Genomic DNA, 16,358 nt, shown 5'->3' with positions numbered 1-16,358 from the left:
TTGCAGAAGAGGAAAATGAGGCTCCAATCTGAGAAATGATTTACCCAAGATAAAGGGATTAATTGGAGGCGGGGTGTCGATTCCAACCTAGCCCGGCGGTTCCCAGGAAGAAGCTATTATAAATCCACCAAACCGACCAATCCTGTCTACCAATTCGTATTTATTACGCGCCTCCTGCGTGCAGATCATCCTCGCTCAGTACAGGCGGAGGAGGCTGCGGTGCGTGCGCGGCGGCGGCGGAGACCCGGGGCCGCGGCGGATCGCGGGAATTTGGCGCCTACGTTCGGAGTCTGGCTGTTCTCGCCTGTGATTGGGCCCCGTCTGCGGCTGCTCCGTCGACCTCGGCAGAAAGCGTTCGGCTCGGTGCTCGGCTGGCCTCCGGGGCATGGGCCACCAGGAGCCCCCGCTGGCCCGAGCGCCCGCCGAAGGCGCGCCTTATGTAAAGCGGTTATGTAAAGGGCTCAGCTGGCGCGAGCGCGTGCAGAGCCGCGGGAGCCCGGACGCCAGGTTCTCCCCCGCGCGCGCCGCGGCAATCTCCAGGGCCGCACCAGGTTCCGGCGCACGCCCGGCGCGGGCCATCGGCTCCCGCGCGGCTCGGTACCTAAGGCAGCCCCGGCCGGGAGCGCACCATCCCCAGCCCGAGACTCCTGGGGGGAAACCCGCCGTCCGGAAGTGGAGGGGCTCCGGCCAGGTAAGGTCGCGGTCTGCGGAGGAAAAGTAAGTGCTGGGGCTGGAGCTCTCCCCACCGCCTCGGGCCCCGGGCCCGGGACCTGGCGCACGCAGGGCCGCCGAAAGTTTAAACCGGCGCTCTCCACCCGCCGCCCTGGAGACGTGAGTCGGTCTGCTCGGCTCCGCTCGGACTTAATTCAATGGACGGTTTACACGCTGGAGAACACTAGGCGGGAAGCAGGGAGGGGGGATCCCACAGGGAGGCGGGCAGGAAACAAGATTTCCACAGTCTGAGTGGCTTCTTAAGGCGATTGTAATAACTCGTAAAGTCTGCGAGAACTTGTTTTTCCTACTCCTAGACGATCAGTTAACTGGGAAGGTGGTGGGGGTGTTGCTTTTCTCTCCAGTTCCCCTCCGAGCCACGGCCTGTGGTTTCGTCTTTCCCGCTTTCCCCTCCCCTCCCGGGTTCCAGCAGCCGCGGTGGCTTCCGTCTTAAAGGGGCCGCGGCGGCCGGAGGAGGAGGAGGAGGAGGTGGGGCGCCCTCTGGTCTGCGCTCCCTGCCTCCGCGCCTCGGCCTGGTCGTTTAACCGATTCTTTCACCCGCAGGTCACAACCCAAGCACCCGCTCCTCTGCGTCCCGGGGCCGGACGGAGGGATGAGGCAGGGGGGGACCGGGCAGCGCCGTTGCTGCTCCCCCCGCCGCCCGCAGCCATGGAAACGGGGGAGGCGGACGGCGCCCGCCGAGGTACACAAAGCCCCGAGAGGAAAAGGCGAAGCCCAGTGCCGCGGGCGCCCAGCGCGAAGCTGAGGCCAGTGGCTGCGGCCCAGGCCATGGATCCGGTGGCGGCCGAAGCCCCCGGCGAGGCCTACCTGGCTCGGCGGCGGCCCGAGGGTGGCGGCGGGTCCGCGCAGCCGCGCTACAGCCTGGTGGCCGAGATCGGGCGCGGCAGCTACGGCGTGGTTTACGAGGCCGTGGCCGGGCGCAGCGGGGCCCGGGTGGCGGTCAAGAAGATCCGCTGCGACGCCCCGGAAAACGTGGAGCTGGCGCTGGCGGAGTTCTGGGCCCTGACCAGCCTCAAGCGGCGCCACCAGAACGTGGTGCAGTTTGAGGAGTGTGTCCTGCAGCGCAACGGCCTAGCCCAGCGCATGAGCCATGGCAACAAGAACTCGCAGCTTTACCTGCGCCTGGTGGAGACCTCGCTCAAAGGTAGGAGCCCGGCGGACCGGGACCGGCCCGCCCGCGCGGGGCCGGGACCCGCTGCTGCGGGCGGCTGGGCCAGAAGTGACCTCGGGACCACTGGGTCCTGTCACCCCGGGCCCGGACACACCCTCCTCTCTCTCCGGGCCCTGGCGTTGGGGCCCGCGTCGCAGCCTGGGACCTCGAATGGTCCCTGGGACGGACGTTAACTGGTATTTTCATAACAAGCGCTCGCTGAGTTCTAATCATTGTCTCAATAAGTGCTCAGTGCGTGCGAGCCATTAAGGAACGACTAGTACTTTTAAGATCGGGAGGGGAGGGGGTGGGTTCAGAGTTGGTGGAAGAACTGCATAAGCCCCCTCCTTCTCCAGGGCCTCTCCTCTTTCCCCTCCCTGCCTGGTTCCAGATATCCTCACGGCCCCCTCCCCCAGCTCCTCCCCCCAAACTCTTGCTTCCTACTCTTCCTTTTCCTCCGAGACCGCCGGCCCGGCGTCCCAGGGCAGTCCGCAGGCTGCCGGCTTTCTGGCCGAGCCCTCTGGGGCCAGCGGAATAGTTAACCCCCCAGGTGGGCCCAGAGCTCTCACATCACAATATCTAACGTCTTTTTCTCCCACTTTACAGTCTTAAACGGTTTCTTAATCCTCAGAGGCTGGCATGGAAGTGGTTTTATTTACCGGAAAGACTGGGCTCAGTGAGGCAGGGGGCTTCGCCTGCCTTGGGAAGGCAGTCCTAGCTTCCGAGTTTTCATCGCAGTGAGGGAGTGAGGCCATCCTGGGTTCTCGGCACTCACACATCTTGCTCGTGTTCAGAGAGGAGAGGGCCATGGGCTAGGAGGGTCTGAGGTTATTCCTCTGAGTCCCAACCAGGTCCTAATGGTCTTCCAGAAGTGACTTTAGGTGATAATTTTAGAAGTCCTTCCTCTTTCTGTAAATGGTGAAATTAATGATTAGACATGAACAATGATGAAGGTTAATCAGTTTATAAGGGAAGTCACGTTGTATTGCTGCTTTCTTTACAAACTCTTTTATAAATCAAGTGCTGTGAATCCAGATTTGTCTTGCTTCAAGGCCTAGATCCTTTCAAATTGGTAATGGTGCCCTCCCTACCCCAGGATGAACCTTTAAGAATGGAGAGGATTTGGGGTGGGTTTGGATAGGGCATTTTGTTTGGAACTTTTGTCTGACTTTAAGATCTTACAAACTCATCCCAAGAGAACTCCCTGTCCCATTTCAAGTCATTGTTTGACGGTGGGTTGAGGGACATGATGACTATCACCTGGGATCCTTTTTCAAAATAGGCTTTCGCTTTATTTGCCCATTCCTGCCCCATCCATCCCGAAAAGCACACGCTCCCCCCAGGGCGAATATACATATTTGTTTTGAAAAGATTTTCTAGTAGATTCTTTTAGCTCAGCTGTATCTTATAAGCTCTTCACTTGACTCTCAGACCCCTTTCTCTGAAATGAGTGGTCTGGTCATTAGCCTCCTGTTGACCAGAAGCCTTACTGATGTATTTTATACACTGTACTAGAGGCTGCTGCCCCGCCCCCTGGTCAAACTCCCAGACAGGGGACAATTTGCATACTAAATCTTTATTATATAGGATGCTTACAATAGAGTAAACTAGAAAAAAAAAGAAAATGTTATTAAGAATTTCATAAGAGCCGAACCGGTTTGGCTCAGTGGATAAAGCGTCAGCCTGCGGACTGAAGGGTCCCAGGTTCGATTCCGGTCAAGGGCATGTACCTTGGTTACGGGCACATCCCCAGTGTGGGGTATGCAGGAGGCACCTGATCGATCTCTCTCATCAATGTTTCTAACTCTCTGTCCCTCTCCCTTCTTCTCTGTGAAAAATCAATAAAATATTTAAAAAAAAGAATTTCATAAAAAATAAATTTATAGTATTTATTGAAAAAATCAGCATATACAGTTCAAGCCCTTGTTCAAGAGTCAACTGTACACTATTAAAACTTCCCCCACCTGGAGAATTTGTCACAACTCCACAGTAAACAGTGGTTGATACCATGGGCTTTGGAGTTAAACTCACTTTTATCATGGTTTGTTGGAACCGATTGCATGGGACTTGGGACAAGTTGTTTCAAGGCTGTGGGGAGCATTCCTTTATCCCTAAGATGACATCGGGTTGCTGTGCAGCCAGGGCGTGTCAGTAAGTGCCCAGATAAGGAGGACCTCATTGCCTCAGTACGTTTAGGCTGTATTTTGAATCTTCTGCCATCATCCCCTTTGAGATGGGCAGTGTTCTTGTACAAGTCTCCCAAACTTGTTTGACCATGGAACACATCCCATTTCCTAGGAGCACCTAGTTGACAGAAACATTGGTATTTTCTTCCTTTGTGAACTAAAACAGCTATAGAAATGAAGTATGTTGCTTTAGGTCACTTAATATGTTCCTTTCAGTAGTTTGGAGTGTTAATATATGAGCTTCTATTATGGGTCAGGTAATGTTCTTGACTCAGAGATGGAGCACTGAAGTGACATTGCCTCCACTTATGAAACTCACATTGAAATTTACATGTCGTGTTAATTTAGAAAGCAGTAAATAGGCATCCAGGGTTTTTTGTTTATTTGTCCTTTGCTATTAATATTAAAGTGAAGAACACTTTTTTGCTATAAATATTTAAAGTGGAGAACACATACCCAAATTACTCCGTTTTCCTGGCTTCAGCTTCCAAAGTTTAGCAGTCTTACTCTGCGGGGTGGTGCTGACTTTACAACATATTGATATTCAGGAATGTTAGAGCTGGAAGGTATCTTAGAGATAATCTGGCTCAGCTGTCATTTAAGGAGAAAATCCTTTGTAGCCACCTTTTCCGGTCTTCAGCAGTTTAGGGTAATTTTGAAACAGAACAAAAGGGTTCCTCTGCCTTAAGGTCTCAGTTGAACCAAATCTACGTACAGGCACACCTCCTCCAGTAGGTGTGGTCCACATCACAATGGAGCCAGTGGAATCTTTTTGCTGGTGGAGGGTCTTCAGTTGGTTTAAAAAAAAAAAAGGAAAGCACAATGAACAAGGTATGCCTGTACTCTATACTTTTACTGAGTCCCTGTAGTGTTATTTAGTTCACTGTATTTTACAGGCTCTTCATTCTCAGACTGTCTCCTCCTTCACTATGGTTAATGAATGGTCTGGACTTGTCCTAAAGGAACTTAATTTGGAAAGTTTGAGGATCTGTAGAAGACTTAAATTCTAATCGGGTCACAGGAGGGAAAAGCAGGTTGGCTCATTAACAAGGGCTTCCTACAGAATATTGTAAAGAATTAACAGGAATGAGAATCAGAAGTTGGCAGAGAAGGTGGGCCTGAAAGAAGGGAGCCTAGGACATGTGGGTAGGTAGTGAAGAGAGAAGGTGGAATCATTTATTTCACAGTTGGGCCAAATGGAGAATAGTGTTTTCCCAACATTAGTATCAGCTCTCTAGTGAACGCTCAGAGGCATTTCTATAGTCTTAACAAATTATTTTGACACATAAATAATCCAATATCTAAAAGAAGAGGGCAGCTTTTAAATTCAGTTCTTGGTCTTCTCTAACCTTGTTTAATAGACTTCTGTGTCTGTCCTTTTCTCTCTAAACATATGTGGAACAAGTCCTACCCAGACCGTGATGTAGATAACAGAAGCTGCAGAGTCCATAGCGGTCTTAGGTGTCGATCTGGCTTTCTGTTTCACCGGGAAGGAAACTGAAGACCATAAAAGCATAGGACTTGCCCCAAAGGAGTTAGTGGTGGCATTCCGGAGAGCCTCCAGGCGTTTAAACACCAGATTAGCAATCCTGTGAATTGTTTGGTTAATGAATTAGTGTCTTTATTTAACTTTTAAATGCTAAGGCATCAACAGTTCTTTTTTTTTTAATATATTTTATTGATTTTTTACAGAGAGGAAGGGAGAGGGATAGAGTTAGAAACATCGATGAGAGAGAAACATCAATCAGCTGCCTCCTGCACGCCCCCTACTGGGGATGTGCCCACAGCTAAGGTACATGCCCCTCACCGGAATCCAACCCGGGACCCTTGAGTCCACAGGCCGACGCTCTATCCACTGAACCAAACCGGTTAGGGCAACAGTTCATTTTTATCTCCTTGTTTCCTTTGCTAAAGCACCTAAAACTAAATTCATGATTACTACCACTTAGAAGACAGCAGGCAAGCCTTGAGGTCAGTGTAAAACTCAGAAATTCTGGTGCTTTCTGTTAAAGTGCACATTGATCCTAAGGACAAAACAAAACAAACTAAAAAAACCAGGACAAACTCTCCAGGCTCATAAAACCAAATTAGAAAGCGAGGAACCTAGCTTATCCAAACTTGGTAAACAGTAGCTCTGCTTTACCAGTTATTTGATGTTTGCTGCTCTTGGGGTACCTTTAGGGGCTTGACATGGGTGGGAATCTCAGCCCTTGGGAGGCAGTCGTGTCTGTGCACCGATGCCCAGTGATAACTGTGAGCCAGGCACTGTATTACAAGAGGCAACACAAAGTCCTCGTTCGGGCAGAAGACATATGCCCAGATGATCCCAGCGGAAGGTCAGGAGTGATGGGTATCCCAGAAAACAGTAGAGGTTCCCTGTGGGAGTATAGAGGCAAGGAGAAACAGGGAAGGAAGTAGACTTTAGTAAGCTGGGGGGAGCGGGGGAGGATGAGGGGGAGTATAGTGAGGGGAGGGAGACCAGGGTCTTAGTAGTGGATTGGTTGTCAGCCTGAAAACTCCCCCCAGCCTGTTGATTGCCTGGGGAAACCTTGGGCTCAGTACCAGGTCATCAGTGCCCAGGCCTCTAGAACAGCGGTTGCCAACCTTTCGGACATCAAGGACCACCAGTGGTCTGCGGACCACCCGTTGGTGACCGCTGCTCTAGAAAGCAACTCTGAGTTCTCTGCTCTGCTTGGAGTCTCAGAGTTTAGGGAGTCCCCTAGTGAAGGCAGAGAGCTGAATGGTGGTCTTTGGCTTTCATGACAGTGACATAGGTAAAAGGCAGCATTAGGGGCCTTGGAAATTAATGGGATACAGTAGAACACTGGTATTGACTTGGAGTCCGGAGGTGTTGGTTCTAGTTTCACACTGTTAATAAGAGCTAAAACTTACAGATTGCAGTGTGCCAGGTCTGTTCTGAAGGTTTTACACCTGTTGACTGATTCAGTCCCCACAACCACCCTTGGAAGTCAATACTGTAATTATCCCTATTCTACAGGTGAGGCAACTGAGGCACTAACAGCTGTGCTGCACTCTTGGGACAGGTGGCTTAAGTTCTGAGTGGTTCTGTTCTTCTGGATTGTTAAGTGGGCAGAAGCATATTTCACACAGAAACCAATGGCTATTATTTAATTTTAATTATATATTGCCTGGGGAAACCTTTTTTAGTAGCCATTGGTTTCTGTGTGAAACCATTTTTAAGATCTGTAATCACCCCCAAACATCTTACAGTAACAGCCCAAGGTCATTGAGACTTGGACTAGAGGTTGGTCTATATCAGTGGTTCTCAACCTTGGCTGCAGGTTAGAATCACCTGGGAATCTTTTTAAAATCCTGATTTCTGGATTCTGTTTCTTTGTTATGGGGTGGGGCCACAACATTAGTAATGAATCTTTTTAAAATCCTGATTTCTGGGCCTCATCCTCTGGAAATTGTTTGTTACTAATGTTGTGGCCCCACCCCATAACAAAGAAACAGAATTTCCGGAGGATGAGGCCCAGAAATCAGGATTTTAAAAAGATTCCCAGGTGATTCTAATGTGCAGCCAAGGTTGAGAATCACTGGTCTGTATGCTCAGTATTTGTGGCACTGCTGATTTCTGTCGGTGCCTTCTCTAAATGTCTCAGCTGCCAGGCACCCTTTACCTCCTTTCTGTTCTGTTCTTGAATGTCTTGGGACAACCAGGCAGACTTCTCTCTTGCTACCACCCAACTGCCTTCCTTCTGTGTGCACTGGGGATTTTAGATCCCAGAACCCAGGAGATAGAAACAACCCTTACTTGAGAGCTTTGGTTAATTGAGCTTGTGTTGGGTAGGGCTTTTTATAGTATGTAAAAATTCTAGGAGAGCTTAGCTTTCTAATAGAACATCAGTTTATTTTTACCTCCAATATGGCCTTTAGGGTCCTTATGGCCAGAAGCCCTATTTAGTGACTCAAATTCTGGATGTCTTTAATTTACATGGCTGCATGCCCTATTCATAGCCTCTTAGACATTTGCCCAGGGTCACATGGCCATGGAGGTGCAAGAGTGGGGATGATGTTGACCGCAGACCTGGCTGTCTCCTTGTCCTTTCTTCTAGGCCTATGGGTTCATAATTGGCCTCTTGGCTTCTGTGAAACACTGTGTTTCTCTGGCAGCCACCCTAAGGGGTCCACTCCCTAGTGCACAATGACATTGACTAATCTTAAGAAGTACTTTGAACACACCCTGCTGTGTTGACACTGGACCTCCCTACCCCCAACATCTTACAGCAGTGATGGCGAACCTTTTGAGCTCGGCGTATCAGCATTTTGAAAAACCCTAATTTAATTCTGGTGCCGTGTCACATATAGAAATTTTTTGATATTTGCAACCATAGTAAAACAAAGATTTATATTTTTGATATTTATTTTATATATGTAAATGCCATTTAACAAAAATCAACCAAACAAATGAGTGTCGTAGGTTCGCCATCACTGTCTTACAGTAACAGCCCAAGGTCATTGAGACGGGGACAAGAGGTTGGTCTATATCAGTGGTTCTCAACCTTCTGGCCCTTTAAGTACAGTTCCTCATGTTGTGACCCAACCATAAAATTATTTTCGTTGCTACTTCATAGCTGTACTGTTGCTACTGTTATGAATCGTAATGTAAATATCTGATATGCAGGATGGTCTTAGGCGACCCCTGTGAAAGGGTCGTTCGACCGCTAAAACGGTCTGGACCCCCATGGGTTGAGAACCGCTGGTCTGTATGCTCCTCTTTTCCTTGGGAAGACATGCTAAGCTGGGTCCTTGTCTTCAGCAGCTTCTCAGAACTGAGATCTTCAGCTGTGCCACTTCTTTAAAAATACGTTAATGTATAATTCTTAACTAATCAAGAACAGGGATGGCAGTAGTCAACAAATTTCAAACTTCATTTTTCTAGTTTCCTTTCTAATCCTTTTTCTCCAATATTACAATTTTATATCTTTTTTTTTAACTTGTCATTAAACTTATGACATGTTTTTTTTATTTAAGTAAATTTTGTTGAAGTATAACTGGCCTTTAAACTAAGTGGTAATCATAAATTAACTGTCAACTACTCTTGGATAGTTGTCTCCAACGCTTCCCCTTTACTGTGCTGTATGGAATACCAGTTCTGGTTGTTTTTGGTGTTGGTGTATCTTTTTTGTTGCTAGTGGTGGTAGGGGATTTGTTTTTGTTTTTTGTCTTTTTGGTACTCTTCACTTAGAATAAATTGCTTGAATGGGATTATTATGTCAAATGGATTGAGCATTTTTAAGATCTGTGACACATATGCTGATCTAGCATCTCAGCATATTTAAGTCAAAATCATAATTAGTTCTCTATTGAAAAATGAACCTGAATCAGACTGGATGAACATTAAACTCCTTGGCAACATCCTATACATAAGAGTCTACTTAACAAGGAGCTTGGGTCGAAGTGGAAATAAAACATGTAGGTGTTAAATTCTGCTTCTGGCACTAAGAGGCAATAGTGGAGCTCACAATTAGAATCCAAGCTCACTGGCTGTGAGACCATAGGTAAGTTATTTAATCTTTTGAGGCTTAATTTCCTCACCTGTGACAGGGGATATAATTATCATCTAAGTAGGTAGGGGTTTGGAGTAAGAAGAGAATTGGCTAGAGTCCTCTCTGAATTCTTCCTGTCCATCTCATAACATGTGATAAGTCACTAAGTTCTATTGATTCTAAACCTCCAAGACCTCTTTCTCCCATCCTCTTTTCACCCCTCCCTTGCCAGCCATCAGTTCTTGGGCTTTCAAAACCTCCTGATGAGTATTCCATCTCTAACTCCTTATGCTTCCGGAGGGAACTGTTTCATCAATTCTCAGACATGCTCTTTCACATGTTAACATCTCTGAAGTCAGAACTCGGCTTAGTCAATAGCCTAGCATGGTGTTGTCAGCAGCCTGTCGATCTTACTTAAATGGTATGTCTTAAAATCAATGATTTCTTAGATTCAATAAGCAGTATCTTTTCTAAAATAGATCAAGAACTTTTAGTTATTTCCCATGTCTTCCAGTTGAACTTCAAATCCTTTTGTCTGCCAGATACCATTTCTCATGACCTGACTCCAGCTCCATCTCCAGCCTCATTTGTGACTATCTCCTACTGCAGCTCTCTTCTGATTACCCCAGATTACTGGGGTCCTTCGCTGCAAACTCGCACCCCACTGTGCTCTGCTCCTCCCTTCATCCTAGGAGACACAGCTCAAGGACCCTGCTTGCAATGATTCTCAACCTGCCTCTCTCCTCCCCACCTTTCCCTGCTCCTCAGGCAGAATGACACCCTATTTCTTGTTCTCAGGTTTACCACCTCTAAAACAGTGTCCAGTGAGATGAGACAGCTTACATAATGAGCCTTTAAAATTGTGCCTGGAACCCAGTGGACTCTCCCAGGTTAATTTATCTCGAATCCTTACAACCTCCAAATAACAGTCTTGCTATTTTCTTCCCTTCTGGGAAGCTAAATTTTTAACTCTTATTAATCTTATAGAAACTGTCTGATTATACCAAAATAGGGAATTATAAACTTAAGTAAAGTTCATTTTTTTCTATCTGTTAAAAATAAAACCCGTGAATTTCGTTTGGGGATTCTGCTAGTTGCTGCATGTGTCTATTCCAATTATGCATCCTGAAACTGGGGAAGTCACCACAGGCTGGCTCGGGGACCCACCGGGACCACTGTGAGATGGACCTGTGCTAAAGCTCCATGGATCACCTGACCTCTGTAAGCCCCTACTCCGACTGGCGAACCCCAGTGACATTTTGGGGCCCAGGAATTAGTGTCATTTCAGGACACGTGTTTGGTAATTCCACAGAAGTTTGACCAGTTTCCCTTCTCCAATTCAGTCACCTTGGTAAATTATAAGACTAGGGCCTTGGCTGCTCAGAAGAGGCAAGTTCACTGGGGGATCAGGCAAGTGTTAGTAGGTTGGCATTCAAGCTGGTCCCATAGGGTACACGCAGATTGAGGGAGAGGATGCTTTCTAGATAGAGATCACCTAAAAAAAATGTGGTCTGGTCTAGCTATGGGTTTTGGCTATAGGCCTGTGAAATGTGATATGGAATCATGGACTTTCATTTTCTGATCTGTTTCATCTCTTGCCTAACAACACATGGCCTGCAGCACGAGGATTGTTGAAATCAGTGACTTCCTAGGACTAGGCTGAGATCTGGTAGGAATAGTGATGTTAGTGGTAGGCAGGATGTGATGCTCCGAAGTATCTGACACTTGGTAAAATGTATTTCGTGCCTGTGACTTAACTCACAGTAATCTATGGAGTAGGTGTCGTTCCCATTTGGTGGATTACAAGGCTGAGGCTCAGAGATGTTCAGGGTCTTGCCCAGAGTTCTAGTCATCATGCCTCAGTCTCTCCATGTTTTCCTTTGAACGAAGAAACCACTCAGTAAACCTGTGGGACTCCTTGCCTTCTGGTCGGTGCTCTTCCTGTTACTTCAGCTCGGCCTGCTTCTTGAGAGAAATGCATGGAGCGCCACCTCCCCTCCCTCTACCTTGCTGTGAGGTAGCTGAGAGGCCCAGGTAGGCAATCTGCCTGAAGGAAAGGACTGGGAGTCTGACCAGCCTCTTCGTGTGTTTTTTTTGTTTTTTTGTTTTTTTGTTTGAGTGGGCTCCTGGGGACTCCACGTGAAAACATGCGTCAGCTTCTGGTGAAATGAGCCTGTGCAAAGAAGTACCTTTTGTCGCTAGGACAAGTAGCTGCTTTCCCCAGTTTTCCATTCTGTCACGCTCATGGATGCTGTGTCTGATTCTAAGAATGTTTCCTCTCCAGTGCTTTCAATAAACAGCTCCCTACCCCCATCCCCGAACCATCTCCTAAGCTTCGCTCACTTCCCAGGCTCTTCAGTCCTGGGTCCCATCTGCCCCACCCACTCACTCACTTAGGGTATTTTTTTCTTTCCCTGGATTCTCATAACCTGGACTTACATAGTAGTCTGTTTTGCAGACTTGTTTTCTTTTTACTTTAGTTGCCATAGTTCCCAACTTTGTATATAAAATAATCACCACTCCCCACCCTTTCTTTCCCCACTGTTTCATTGAAAAAGTTGCCCTGTTTTCTGATGTGGCCTTTGCAGAAGGGATTTGATGTTTTTTTAATCTTTTCCTTCCTGGCTCTACCACCAGCAGACATGTCTTGCTGCTGTTTATGAGTTTTTATTCTAGAGTCTAGATTGATTCAGGATTCAGATCACCACTTCATTTTATAGTGTTTTTAGATAAAGAACCTCAGCCCACTAGAGCCGATGACCTAGAAAGAGGATTATGAGATGGGAAACAACTGATTTTAAAAGAAAGAAAGAAACCCATCTGCCCTAAACTGGTTCTTCCTGTATTACTTTGATTGTGAGTGATTAAACAAACAAATTATATAATTACAGGGGAAATAAGGCCTGTCAGATCATGGTCAGAAACCTAAGGGTTTTGCCTTGTCAATTTTATTGCTTTAACCTAGAACTCCTAAACCACTGGCTTTGGTAGACTGTGCCCTGGTAATTTGAGGGCCATTTGGGTTGGAAAGGGGCGGGATATCCTGGATCACTATTTCTCTTTATAATGAAGTAGAGTAAATAACTAGTAAAAAGAAACCTTCCAGCCAAAACCGGTTTGGCTCAGTGGATAGAGCGTCGGCCTGCGGACTGAAGGGTCCCAGGTTCGATTCCGGTCAAGGGCAGGTACCTGGGTTGCGGGCACATCCCCAGTAGGAGATGTGCTGGAGGCAGCTGATCGATGTTTCTCTCTCATCGATGTTTCTAACTCTCTATCTCTCTCCCTTCCTCTCTGTAAAAAAATCAATAAAATATATTTAAAAAAAAAATAAAAAAAGAAACCTTCCAGGAGAGGCTGTATATAGCCCTCCTTTTTAGTAGAATGGAGACACCATACTGGGGATCATAGGACTTGTCCTTAGGCCCTGGTATAGTCATGAATGATCCATGTGACAATCTTGGGCAGGCCCAGCCTCATCAGCTAGTTAAGACATCTGTCTACTTTAGGCTTAGCTTCTGGGGCACTGGTCATTATCAAATAACTTCACATAAGGGCACTGTGGGTGGAGGTGGAAGATGGCATAGAGAGGGTAAATGGTGATGGAAAAAATAAAATAATAATAACTTAAAAAAAAAAGAATATTGGGATTTGTGTGGAGATGCCAGTCACCAGCTTTTCTGGAGCTTCTGTGGTTCAAAAGGAAAGACAGAAAGATAAGAGCTGGAGTTTCAAGCCAATACAATGTGATTCCACCTATACATCTACTTCAGACTCCACTGTTCCCACCAGACTTCTATTTATACCTCTAGTCCATTTGTTCTTTGTTCTGTTAATCCATTCCATCTCTCAGCCTAGAATTCCCTTCTTTCTTCTCCCTGCTGATGTACAGCCTGTCCTTTAGGGGTAACTTAAGTCTTGTCCCTTCTCATTTCTTTAGATCTGGCAACTCCTACCTACCTTTGAAATAGTGGTAACCTCCTTTAAATCAAGCTTCATTAGAGATGGGGGTGTTGTGTACTCACTGTGATAGGCATATGGTGGGCTAGCAGAAAACTGATGAATTGGAGTGTGCCTCTGGAAACAGAATTGTAGATGTATTGACAAGAATCAATATACAAGTTACAAAGAAGGGAGGGAAGGTCATTTGCTTGGCATGGAGTAACAAACATTTAACAGTCTTCTCACATGCTTTGCCTTGTCTCATCAGCAGCCCTGGGAGGTATGGGTGATATGATGCTGCCTCTTTGGAAACAGTATAAAGAAATGCAATGGTTGCCCTGACCAGTTTGGCTCAGTGGATAGAGTGTCAGCCTGCGGACTCAAGGGTCCCAGGTTCGACTCCGGCCAAGGGCATGTACCTTGGTTGCAGGCACATCCCCAGTAGGGAGTGTGCAGGAGGCAGCTGATCGATGTTTCTCTCTCATCAATGTTTCTAGCTCTCTATCCCTCTCCCTTCCTCTCTGTAAAAAATCAATAAAATATATTTTTTAAAAAAGAAATGCAATGGTTTCACAGTCAAATGGATTTGAGTCTGTGAATTCTGAGTCTCTATGAGCCACAGGTTCTTCATTTTATAAGATGGAGCTGTCTCCTTCTACCTCCTTAGGTAGTGGTAAACATTAAGTTGAATGTCAAATGCCAGTGCAGGCCTCTGTAAGTGGTTACATGTGGCCATTTACAGGTGAAGAAGCAGGAGTAGAAACTTGGAAAGGTAAACTGCATTGCCTCCTGGCTGTTCACCCAGTCAGCAGTAAACCAGAGTTACAGCCCAGGCACCCTTAACTCCAAATCCAGGTGCTTGATGCCAGTCCCTGCAGCCTGTGTCATACCATGTTTTGTCCCTTCACTCATCCTGTGTGAGTAGAGATGGGCTGGCTGTGTAGAGTTGGCTCATGCCAATTTTACTGGTCCTCCTGGATTGGAGCAATTGTCACCACTGTCACTTTTAACTTTAATATACTGCATTCCTATAGCCTCAAGGTGGTGTGAATGTGCCCATCTCACTCAAGCTCTTTCCGGTCTTCCTTTGATTTAGGAGAAAGGATCCTGGGTTATGCTGAGGAGCCCTGTTATCTCTGGTTTGTCATGGAGTTCTGTGAAGGTGGAGACCTGAATCAGTACGTCCTGTCCCGGAGGCCGGACCCAGCCACCAACAAAAGCTTCATGCTACAGCTCACAAGCGCCATTGCCTTCCTGCACAAAAACCACATCGTGCACAGGGACCTAAAGCCAGACAACATCCTTATCACGGAGAGGTCTGGCACCCCCATCCTCAAGGTGGCAGACTTTGGACTAAGCAAGGTCTGTGCTGGGCTAGCCCCCCGAGGCAAAGAGGGTAATCAGAACAACAAAAATGTGAATGTGAATAAGTACTGGCTGTCCTCAGCCTGCGGCTCAGACTTCTACATGGCCCCTGAAGTCTGGGAGGGACACTACACAGCCAAGGCTGACATCTTTGCCCTGGGCATTATCATCTGGGCAATGATAGAAAGAATCACTTTCATTGACTCTGAGACCAAGAAGGAGCTCCTGGGGACCTATATCAAACAGGGGACCGAGATCGTCCCTGTTGGTGAGGCGCTGCTAGAAAATCCAAAGATGGAGTTGCACATCCCCCAGAAACGCAGGACTTCCATGTCTGAGGGGATCAAGCAGCTCTTGAAAGATATGTTAGCTGCTAACCCACAGGACCGGCCTGATGCCTTTGAACTTGAAACCAGAATGGACCAGGTCACATGTGCTGCTTAAAATTCAGGGCAAAGCATCTTGGTTGTTTTTAAACTAGGTGAGTGTACTCTTTTTGTTGTGCATGCAGTCTTCCTGGACTGGATTGGTCACCCTGGGCTCTGGGGCGGGCCCTTAGGGAATTGGGAAATGCAGGATTGAAGAGATCTACTAGTAAGTGCTTGTTATCAAAGATCCCCCAAGTCTTGATGAGGAGATATATGGGATTATTTGAGTATGAGTTGGAATGTCTAGAAGTTTTCTGAGTGGAGTTGCATTGGAGTTGAGTTCTTACATTTCCTAGAAACATGTTTTCTCATTAATTAATAAAGGCTTACTGTAGAAAATGTACAAAAGGGTACGGGCAGTTTTTTTCAGAGGATAAATGCCATCCCTAATTGTATCCCTTCTACTTGCACATCCAGTTCTACACAGTTCAGATCATGCTGTGGTGAGTTACAGCTTTGTTTCCTGCTCTTTCACTCCATGCTAATCTGAGCATTTCCCCATGTCATACTTTGAAAGTATGGCTTTCATTATATGTACCATAATATAGCCATTTTCCTACTCTAGATACCAGAGGGTTTCTCATTCTTATACACTGTAAAGACTGTGAGTGAGGATTCTTACCTGGAAGGCTTTGCTTACGTACATTATTGCCCACATTTATTATGAGCTCTCCCTTGTCAGGTACTGTGCTAGGCTCTGGGGTAACGGTGGTAAGCAACACCCGAAATTTGCCCCATCCTCATGAAATTTGCAGCTTAGTTGGGGAGACAAACATTACTCAATATTTATTAGAGTCTCTTTGCAACAAATGAGAAGAGTTCAGGAAAACTGACCTTTCGGGGGGATGGTGGCCAGAGGCAAGAGTAGGAAATTGGAGGCAAGGAGGAGCATTCCAGGTAGACGATCTAGCCTCTGCAAAGGACCTGAGGCCAGAGGGACCTTAGCACATTTGAGAGACTCCACCAATTTGGGTGAGTGGAGACCATTGGGTCAGCTTTATTCACACTAGTAAGGAATGTTGTTGAACCTGCATTTGCATGGCAC

General features: G+C 46.9%; 1 protein-coding gene across 5 annotated transcripts in view; it reads left to right on the top strand.

Annotated features, from left to right (window-relative positions):
• The first annotated feature begins 207 nt into the window (after positions 1 to 207).
• Positions 208 to 16,358, top strand: part of STK35 (serine/threonine kinase 35) — a 42,754-nt gene continuing 26,603 nt past the window's right edge. For 2 of the 5 annotated variants that reach the window (XR_009454053.1, XM_059705748.1), the window contains exons 1-3: positions 210 to 691; positions 1,276 to 1,876; positions 14,617 to 15,366. Coding sequence is in view for 3 of the 5 variants with exons in the window: in XM_059705748.1 (XP_059561731.1) it covers positions 386 to 691; positions 1,276 to 1,876; positions 14,617 to 15,329 (1,620 nt within the window). In the remaining 2 variants the exon portion in view is untranslated. Of the gene's footprint in view, positions 718 to 1,275; positions 1,877 to 14,616; positions 15,367 to 15,637; positions 15,757 to 16,358 lie in introns of all 5 variants that reach the window. The other 3 variants (XR_009454052.1, XM_059705749.1, XM_059705750.1) reach the window with 3 other exon arrangements.

Source organism: Myotis daubentonii, chromosome 8, assembly GCF_963259705.1.
Source record: "Myotis daubentonii chromosome 8, mMyoDau2.1, whole genome shotgun sequence".
NCBI lineage: Eukaryota > Metazoa > Chordata > Mammalia > Chiroptera > Vespertilionidae > Myotis > Myotis daubentonii.
This window is presented reverse-complemented; position numbering and strand designations above follow the sequence as displayed.